The 10,703-nt window shown below is 30.2% G+C and overlaps 1 protein-coding gene across 1 annotated transcript; it reads right to left on the bottom strand.

Annotated features, from left to right (window-relative positions):
• Nucleotides 1-8,159: 8,159 nt before the first annotated feature.
• LOC116105168 (WRKY transcription factor WRKY24-like) lies at nt 8,160-10,703 on the bottom strand. Its single transcript, XM_031391593.1, has 5 exons — nt 10,695-10,703; nt 9,918-10,097; nt 9,207-9,823; nt 8,968-9,126; nt 8,160-8,595 (listed from the first exon to the last, which is right to left on the bottom strand). Exons 1-5 carry the CDS (start codon nt 10,701-10,703, stop codon nt 8,160-8,162), a joined length of 1,401 nt encoding a protein of 466 aa, XP_031247453.1.

Raw genomic sequence — 10,703 nt, 5'->3', positions numbered from 1 at the left:
ATTTCTTATTTTATAATTCATGTTTTAATAGTACAGTATTAGAATTTCAATTCATGTTTTAATAGTATTATAATTTCAATTCAACGCTTCAATTGTGTAGTTTTTAAATGAATAGAAGATCGTATCTTAGAACCAACAAAGATAAGTGTCTTTGATGGAATTGTAAATATAGTTGCTACATGGTTAAACTGATGTGAAGCCACAGACAATTGATAATTGTTTTAAACATTACAAAATTGAGACCCCTGATGTCGATGAATGGCAAGTTATAAATAAAGTGGATGAGAAGAATCAAAGAGTCATTGTAAAAATTGAGTGATCAGATTTGACAACTTCACTACACTAATCGAATGGATATCAATATCTTCCTCAATCATTCAAATGAGCAACAAGTCAGTTATAAAATCATTGCTACAATTACATAAGAAAAGAAAGGAAATAATCATGAAGATCATAGTAAGGAAATACAAAAAGTTTCATGCCAAGAAGCTCCAAACATGCTTAAGAAGCTATAAATATTTTAGTTTCAATAAGAACATGTCTATGCTAGCGAATAATGTACTCGCAAGTTAAAAGATTTGGTAACAATTATTAAACATAAATCAGTCTCCCAAACAATTTTTAAATAAATATTTTATTTTATCTTAAACTTTTAATATAACAAATAATGTAGATATATTTTTTGCAATATACACATAATTGTTACTATGTAGAGGTAACTTTCTTTCAGACAGGAATTAGAAAAATTATAACTTATTATAATGTGGAGTTTATTCTTATTTTATAACTATCCTAAGTTGAGAATATAATTTTTAATGACTATATAGAGTTTATTCTTATATAGAATATCACTATAGAGAGGTTTTACTGTATCATAAAAAGAGGTTGTTGCTGAATATAACTAATTTCATTTATTTAATAAATATCAATTGATATTTTATGCTGAATGATATAGTTTTAATAAACCATTCATTTTATCATCATACGCATTTAGGCTTTTACTGAACAATCAGTAGTAAATTGGCCATAACTTGCTCAATAAAACTCCAATTGATGAAATGTTTAAATATTTAGAAACTAGATAGACAAAACTTTAATTGATATATTATACACTTAATTTGAATAACTGTAGCCCCACTATCAAATAATATTTTTTATCATCACACACATTTTAGTTTCCATTAAACAGTCAATAATAAATTGACCATAACTTTCTCAATAAAAATCCAATTGATTAAAGGTTTGAATCTTTACAAACAAGACAAATAGGACTTTAATTTGATATATTATATACTTAATTTTGATAACTGTAGCCAACTGCCGAACAATTCATTTTATCATTACACATATTTTGGTTTCCACTGAACAGTTAGTAAATTGATCATAACTTGCTCAATAAAAATCCAATTGATGAGAAGTTAAATATTTAGAATTTAATATAATATAATGAATTAGGCTAAATATAGACCTGCTGCTGAGCCATTTATTTTATCATCACACACATAAAACAAATTCAATTTTAGTGATGACAAAGGAAAACAAATATTGATATGTAGTTTTAATTGTATTTGTTTAATTTCTTTTTGTTGATTTTTGGATTGATTTTGTTGTTTGATTTGTGGGTTTTATAATTATCATCTTTCTTTAGGATGCTATCATCAAATGTTTTTTTTACTATAGATTATGATCAATTCTAATTACGGCAAATATATTTGTATCATAGGACTTTTATCTTCATAGTTCTCAAATGCTTCAATTAAATTGTCTTTAGATTATATGTTAGAGTTGTTGTTGCTTTCTATGTGAGTTCTCTTCTCAACATTCTTAATTTTTTTTTAATTTCTAAAATAATAATAATAAAAATAATTTATTTTCTCTTCTCAACAATCAAAATCACCTTTTTCCTTTGGTTCTACAAGTCTCTTGCTTAAAAATTCACATTTTTAAACAATATTTTTCTTTCTCTGATTGATTTATAGATTATCAATAATACCTAGTGGGTTATCCTGCAAATTTTATTGCTTTTCTTGACAAAGTTTTAAACTTTGGTTACGGATTTCAAATGGTGACATATTTGAGAAGAACCATGATGATATAGACTTTGACTTCAATTTGTAAATATTTTATTTATTGATTTTTTTAATTGCCAATTCAATATAAAATGAACTTCAATATAGAACATATATTTAAAACACAAAAAACCAATAATAATGTATATTATAAATATATATATATATATATATATATATATATATATTATATATATATATATATATATATGATAAACATACTAGCGCAACGCAACTTGAAATGAATATAAGTTACAGAAATTGCGGGAGGTCAATATAAATTTAAGTTTAAATAGTTAATCTTATAATATTCAAGTGATCTTAAATATCATACACGATTCACTCACAAAATACTGACATCAAATATCTAGACATATCTGTAAAAATAATATCATTGTACAAGTGATGCTTGAAATAATAAATCATATAATATCATATGATCTTTTTAAGTTAAATAATGATTTAATAACATCTCCATATAATTGATATTAATATATTACCAGTAAATTATCTTAACACAACTTTGATACTATAAAAATTCATATTACTTGAAAATTTATATAATTTAATCATTATTGTGTCTTAATAATTAGTTTATTTTGTAAGAATAATTATTTATATTTATTTTAAAAATATTAAATAAATATACTCGTGCAACCGCACGATCCTTTGTCTCGTTTCAATATCAAAATATAAAACATTAAATCAACAATCAAAATATCAATAAATAGCATAAACGTGAAACATATAAATTGAGAATAGAGGTAGAAAAGCAGCCCGTCCGACCCGACCCGACCCGTAGCGGTTGTGCAAAGTGGCGGGTCGGTCCTGACCCGCCCGCCAACATTGGTAGCCAGGTTAGGCCTACAAATGTTAGGGAATTGGCTGGCCCAACCCGGACCGCAACCCTAACCCGCTGGGTTAGGCCGCGGTTGGTCGGGTTAACCCTCTTTTTGATTTTTGATTTTGTTTTGTTTTATTTTGTTTAGTTTAAATGTTTAATTAACTTTTCAAATGAATAATTAACATTTATAAATGAATAAATGTAATTGTTTTTAGTTAAGTGTTAACTTCTTTTCAAATATTAATATATATTAAATTAATTTTTTTTTTGTTAACATTCCAATATTAATTCAATTTAATACATTAAATTTGATATAGAAAAATAAAATTATTCATTTATTAAAAATAAAATAAGAAATTACAATTATTGTCTCATTAAAAACCTCCAAAGAAAACCCATGGGATAAAAACTTGTAAGGAAAAAGAGTGCAATAATTGACATTAATTGACAAGTTACAATTTATAAAACAACTAATTTGGTTCACTAGGACCTCCCTCATCCGTATCATATTACAAAATTGAAATAATTCTATTAAAGTATCGTCGACAACCTCGTATTGACCTTGATGGCGAGACCGTTCCCATCTCGAAGACATGTGAGGACTTCAATCATTTTTGTAAAGTTTAGTCCTCCTTTCATTTAAAATTCTTCCACTTGCACTAAATGTTTGTTCGGATGAGACGTTGAGACAGGAACAGCGAAAACATCCAAGGTAAGTCTTGATAATACCAGAAAAATACATTTTCTAGCTCTCCAATATCTAAGAGATCAATGTTGACTCTCTGTTGTGGATCTACTGGTAACATTTCAGGGGTTGCCAAATATTGTTGAACTCATTACTCTGCGACTGTATGGAAGACAATACATTAGTTATTGTTGTTGGTGGAGCTTCTGAAGAGGAAGCTGTGCTTCGATTCGGGTCCTCTTCGGCCTATTCAGTGCACCCCAGAGTAGAAGTCTTCATTTGTTTCTTCTGATGCAGCTTCCTTGGATGTTTCGCCTCTTTGCGGGTTCCTATACTTGTTTCATATTGGAAATATACTTCAAAAGTCTATTTTACCTTCTCTCCTCTCCTATTTGTTTGCATATACTTCGATTTGTAAATTTTCCATAAATTGTCAAACCATTTTCAACCTGCTAATTTAATCTAAGATCAAATATAGCACCTAAACAATAAAGAAGAATGGGTTCCCAATATTTAAAAAAAAAAATTCCATTGTCTTTATTGGTGCATTTAAATTTCATTGTCTTGTTTTTATAAATACTCGACTTTTATAATTGTATTATTACCAATAGACTATAGGATAATACACACCAGAAAGTTTAAAGTGGATTGGTAAAAAAATTTAAGAAAAGAATGAATACTTTAGCTATTTGCCAATCATTTTCTATCAAATAATGAGGACTCTATTATTTGCTACAAAATAACTAATTATATAGCATAAGTAGAAATATGAATCAAGCATTAAATAAGTACTATCCCTCTAATATGCAGTCTAATGCAAAAGTTCTAGGAAACATATTTGATTTTATACAAGTGTCTTGAAATTCAACATTTCTTTTATTACTACTAGTAATCCAAGCTAAACAATCTCTAATTCTATTATTTTTCTTATTGTTTTCATACGACTTTTCACAATTAATTAATAACATGGCATGCCACATTGGGGAAAAAACTTCAAATTGTTATATAAAGGAAATTCTTTGAAAATAATCTATAGCTTTACATTAGAACTTGCATTATCTAAAGTAAACTTATCATTTTACTAATATATAATCTTCTAAAATTTTAACAATTTTATTATAATTTGTTCACCCTATGATCAACATCTATAATCTAAATCCTAATAAAGATTTTTAATTTACATTCATTATCAAATAATGACTAGTCACAAATATAATCTTGTTTAGCTCTACCACTCCAAATATCGGTAATTAGAGCCACACTAACATGACAAGCATGTATTTTTATTTTTAATTCTAATTTCATTTTTCTAACAATTTTATTAAATCATTTCTAGTTGCAGTTTTGAATAACTTTTAAATCCTAGAAAAAATGAATTTTGAACAAATCTTTCAAAATATTTATCTTCAGCCATATAAATAGATTGATCAGTTGCAGCAATATATAAAGCAACTGTTCCCTATATAATCAGAATTATAACGCCAGTAGTACCCAATTAGTTATTTGATTTGACCGTTTTCTCTATTTCATGTTGATTAATATGTTTATTACATGTCTTTTTAAGTACTAGTACCATTACCTGAACCAGCTTTATAAATATTTTCACAGTATTTGCATCTCACTTTCTTGACTTGAACGCATTTTCTGCCTCATAAAACTTGTCGAAATGCGCCCAAACGTCTGATGTGTGTCTGTCTTCGGTTTCGACGGCAGTTTGATCTCGCCTTAGCTTGAGATGAAGTTGGACGAGCACGATGATACAAGGATAACTTCTAGAACCACCGAGAGCTTTGGAATTGGGGACATATTTTGAGGTGTATCGGATTCTGAGATGGGAAAGCGGGACTATTTGAATCTCCTTCTGCATTTATGTTAGCAAAATCAGCAGGACTAGGATATAGTAGTTTCCTTCATCATTGTAATTATGGAGAGAAATATCTATCCTGTAGTTGAAAAAAAAATGATGTAGAAAAAATAAAATTAAAGAAAGAGAATTGGAATATGGATTTGGAATTTGGAAAATTGGAAATATGAATTAAAAATTGCAAAAACTAATAAAAATTAAAATATGGCAAATGAATAACAAAGAGATTAAGAGAATAAATGAATAATTGAGAGATTAGAGATTAAGAACATGAGAGATGAGAAATTTGAGGTGTGAGAAAAATGTGAGAGTTTAGGGCCAATTTATAGAAAAAAAAAAAAAAGGGAAAGGAAAATGACCAAAAAAACCCCTCCACAGCTATAAAACGGCTATTTTTTAAGAGTAAAGAGGTAATTTGAACAAACAAATTAAATTTTTTATTTTTTTTAATTTTTTTCGGCTAACCCGTGAGTCAACCCGATAGGTTGACCATTATTATATAACATTCAACCCACCGGGTTGACACAGCCAACCCGATGGGTTAGCGGTCTCTCTAAAAGAGACAAAATAGCAATCTATCGGTCGATAAGTTGTCATTTTGCAACCCAGCTTGCCCGAGGGGTTACTACCAGTTAGGTTCAACCCAACCATCATATTAGTGACCTGGGTTTAACCTCTCTTATTACGACTAGGTTAGAGTTGACGTGCCTAAACCGACTATTTGTTCCACCTCTAATTGAGAACATGTAATATAAGAATGAGTGGGACCTAGTTTAATAAACATTAAGGTAGAGATAGAAAGATGTGGATTGTTAGGTGGGTCGGCGTTCTGTTGGCCGAGATGTGGGACCCATTGCCGTCACTTTCTTTTCTTATCAAAAATCAAATGCAGCGTATTCTACACGCAAATGTCCCTTCACTTCTTCTTTAGCAGAAAAAATTGACAAATATTATTTCATTCTTATGTTTTGGTTAATATTCTAACACTCCGTAAATTTTTTTGAGAGGACCTACTCTCTTCTTTTAACTCATTTAAGATATATTATATGGTTTTGTTATTAAGATTTTTGTTACGATTTCTACAACAAAATAACTCTATAACCCTTTCAATGTTATGTCTACAGTTTTTGACACATGAATACAATTATCTTTAAAGTCAAGAGTGATTCATTGAGCTATTCTATGCCTAAAAAAGATTTAACCCAACGCTTAAGTCTATATGTTAAATGTTCTTTTTAGAACTAAAAAGAAATTAAGAGTTGAGAGCAAGAGTTTCTCATGATATAAACACAGAAAAACTCGTACACCTAAAGAGCGAATAGCTCAATAATTGAAAAGTGATTCTAAATGTACGATACAATTCTTAATTTTGAGTTGTATTATTATTTGTTTTCAATTTTAAAAATTTTATTAATATTAATTTTTTTCTCATATTAAAAATGCTAAAATTATTTTTAAACATTTCAACCCGACACATTTTTCTTATATTTTCAATACCATTTTCTAAAATAAAAGTTTATACTTAATTAATAAACCAAATGAAAGTAACCTAACAAAAATAATGAAAAAGGGTGTTAATAATATATCTAATAGTATAGGAGTTCATGGTGATTATAAAACTATCAGGGGATTCAAAACTATCCTGGGAATAATAACTCTTGTCCATTGGTGTGTACAAAACTGACACTCGTGGTCCAAGCTCCATCAATTACATAATATGTGAACGAAGGATTATAATATAATTTCACAATAATAAAAAGATGGCCCGCCAAAGGAGCCACATGGAAGCTACACTTATAAAAACAAGTTACTGGACCAGCTTGTTCGCCAAGTTATCTTCAGCTTCCAATTTTGACTAGTCAAACCTCCTAAACCATGTAACCAATAGCCACATCTCCATCGACCCTCCCATTGATGACGTATTCCTCACATATTATTGCTGTATATATATTTAAATTTTTAATTAATATTATTTGTAAATATAGTCTATATATAGATAAATCTATATTCTTTTGGTTTGCTAATATGGTTAATACTACAAAAAAAATCCCACATTTCAAACCTTATATTCTACTTCGAAATAATTTTTTTAAGAATTTTCATAAATTTTTCTTGATTTTAATATTTAAGTGTTATAAATTGAATAATAAGATCTCAACTTAATATAATTAATAATGTGACAATACCATAATATAACAAGTCTTATGATTAATATAAATTATAACAATAAACTTGTGAAAGTTTTGTGGAATGGTCAAGCCTATGGTTTACTCTTATAAAAATTGTGAGTCAAGTCTATGGTTTATTCTTATAAAAATCGTGAGTGGAACCATACATTTACGGTCAAGACTTTTGTGTCAATTATAAAATTAAAACCGTAAATTAACCTTATATTTTGTTTATATATTGGAATGTGAAGATAACAAAAAGACTTTAAACAACAATTTTCCTTTTCCAAGAAAATATTTTCACCAACATATTTCATACAAAAAGTGAATCGAGGCTTCTCTAGTTATGGCAAAGAGAGGCCACAAAGCAATCAAAAAATAAGTATTAGAGACTTCTATGCCCTACACTTTTGTGAATATACAAATCCAAATGAAGTAAAAATATACAACAACAAAGAAACTGAATATAAAAATTAATCAACAAATGAACCTGAACTTCTTGCTCTTCTTATTCTAATTAAACACTAATTCAATATAGCAATGACTCAAAGAACATGTCATCCCTTGGTTCATCCTTGGCTCTTGACATCAAATTGTCCGTGGCTTGTGCCTCATTCATGTAATTTCCGAAACCTGAAAATCCGAAGCCCCCAGGGGTTTGCAACATTTCCAGAGTGAAGGGTGCTTGGCCTTCTGATGATGGTTGCCTCAAATTGCGAAGAGGATTGTTGATGGAGTTATTAGTGTGATGGTTCACAGTTGGAACCCTCATTGGCATGGCTGCATTGGTGTTATTGTTGTTGTTACTGTTGTCCGGCAACACCCGACTGCCGCTTCCACGAGCTGCCGGAACGTCGTGGTTGTGCTTCCCCTCATAGGTTGTGATCACTGCTCTGAGATCATGAGATGCTCTCTCAACATGCTTTCTCACAGGACACCCTGGATTTGTACACTTGTAGTAGCTCCTGAAAGTAAAATGATTTATTAGGCAACAAAACGAATCAGGACTGCTGTGCTCTGAGCTCCACTATTTGAGGTGGATAAGAGATAAATCTAAAGAGTGTCCCGGGCGTTTCATTGAAATTCGAATAAAGAAAAGAGCTAAGTTCATAATTACATTTGGTTTAAAAAGTGAATCCCAAAACTTAGGATGAAACAAGATGCAAAGTAGCTTTAAGTAACTGTTAAGAATAAAGCATTCCCTTTACAGGCAACTTTAAATATAATCCATTTTGTGAGATACATAAAGTACTGACATTTTATGAATAATGTCTTTCCTATGTATTGCATTCAAGCAATGAAAAAACATTATGTTATAAAATGGAAGTGAAATTTACCTTGGATTTGGATTCCCTTTAACAACTTTCTGTCCATATTTCCTCCATCTATATCCATCATCTAGAATATCAATGTCACTTGTTGTTTGAACCACAACTCTGGGCTCTCTCACTGTTCTACTTCCAGGAGCTGAAATGCCTTCATTTTCCACAGTTTTCCTGAATATAAGTAAATGAAAATTAAGATTAATTATCATCTCAAACAAGTTCACCACATAATTAATTGTTTCTAAATTTACCATCTTTTGGCCTCGGGTTCATCATCTTCAAACTCATCTCCTCCAGATTTACTCTTCTGTGATCCCCGATCGAAATCGTCATCCCCGACCGATATTGAAGAATTCTCCGGGGTTGCGACAGAATCCATTTGTCCACTGCCGTGTGTGGCAAGTGATTGATCCGGGACTTCACCAGAAAGTTGAACTGCATTAGAACTAACCGATGAAGACGATGATCGCCTTGTCGATTGAGGCTTCAGATGATTGTGACTACCCTTGTAAACAATCTCAGTTATTTGTCCATCTAAAGATCTCTCAACCTTCTTCTTTGTTGGACAATTGGGGTAAGTACACTTGTAATAACTTCTTGGATTTTCACTTCCCTTCACTTGTTTTTGTCCATATTTTCTCCAATTATATCCATCATCAGATTTTCTACCCTCCCTAATGGACTGACCCGGCTGATGGTAGTTCCCATATTCTGATTGGAACCCATTATTGCTTTGGTTGCTGTTGGTTTGAAGAGTTGCAATCTCAGGGGAAAACCTCTGCATCGAAGACGCGTATTCGGATTTCACATCCTGCTTTGTTGATTCTTGGTAGCTCCATTGTTGTTGTTGCTGGGGCGGTGGTGGTGCCTGTGAAGAAAAGAACAAATTTAAGAGCAACAAATTAAAAAAAAAAAAAAAAAAGGGGATAAGAAAAGAGAGAAAATTGAGTTAATTTACATACAGTTGTAACAGTGATTGTAGAAGATTGAAACATGGTTGAGTTGGGTTTTGTTTGTGTCTGGAAAGAGAAATCAGAGAAGTTTTGATCTTCTTTTTTGACATTTTGCTGATTGTTTCCAGAATTGGTCTTCCAATTGAAGGCTTGAGATGGAAATGTTCCTGTTGTTGGAGATGCCAAAATCTGTACACATAAACCAAAATATGCCAACAAAGTTTAATTTTGAGTTGTATTATTATTTGTTTTCAAATTTTAAAAATTTTATTATAATATTTAATTTTTTTCTCATATTTAAAAATTGCTAAAATTATTTTTAAACATTTCAACCCGACACATTTTTCTTATATTTTCAATACCATTTTCTAAAATAAAAAGTTTATACTTTAAATTATAAACCAAATGAAAGTAACCTAACAAAAATATAATGAAAAGGGTGTTAATAATATATCTAATAGTATAGGGAGTTCATGGTGATTATAAAACTATCAGGGGATGTCAAAAACTATCCTGGGAATAAATAACTCTTGTCCTTATTATGTAAGTGTACAAAACTGACACTCGTGGTCCAAGGCTCCATCAATTACATAATAATGTGAACGAAGGATTATAATATAATTTCACAATAATAAAAAGATGGCCCGCCAAAGGGAGCCACATGGAAGCTACACTTATAAAAAACAAGTTACTGGACCAGCTTGTTCGCCAAGTTATCTTCAGCTTCCAATTTTGACTAGTCAAACCTCCTAAACCATGTAACCAATAGCCACATCTCCATCAGACCCTCACCAT

Source organism: Pistacia vera, unplaced genomic scaffold (assembly GCF_008641045.1).
Source record: "Pistacia vera cultivar Batoury unplaced genomic scaffold, PisVer_v2 Contig116, whole genome shotgun sequence".
NCBI classification, from domain to species: Eukaryota; Viridiplantae; Streptophyta; class Magnoliopsida; order Sapindales; family Anacardiaceae; genus Pistacia; species Pistacia vera.
Note: the sequence above shows the minus strand (reverse complement) of the source record. Positions and strands in the feature narration are given on the sequence as shown.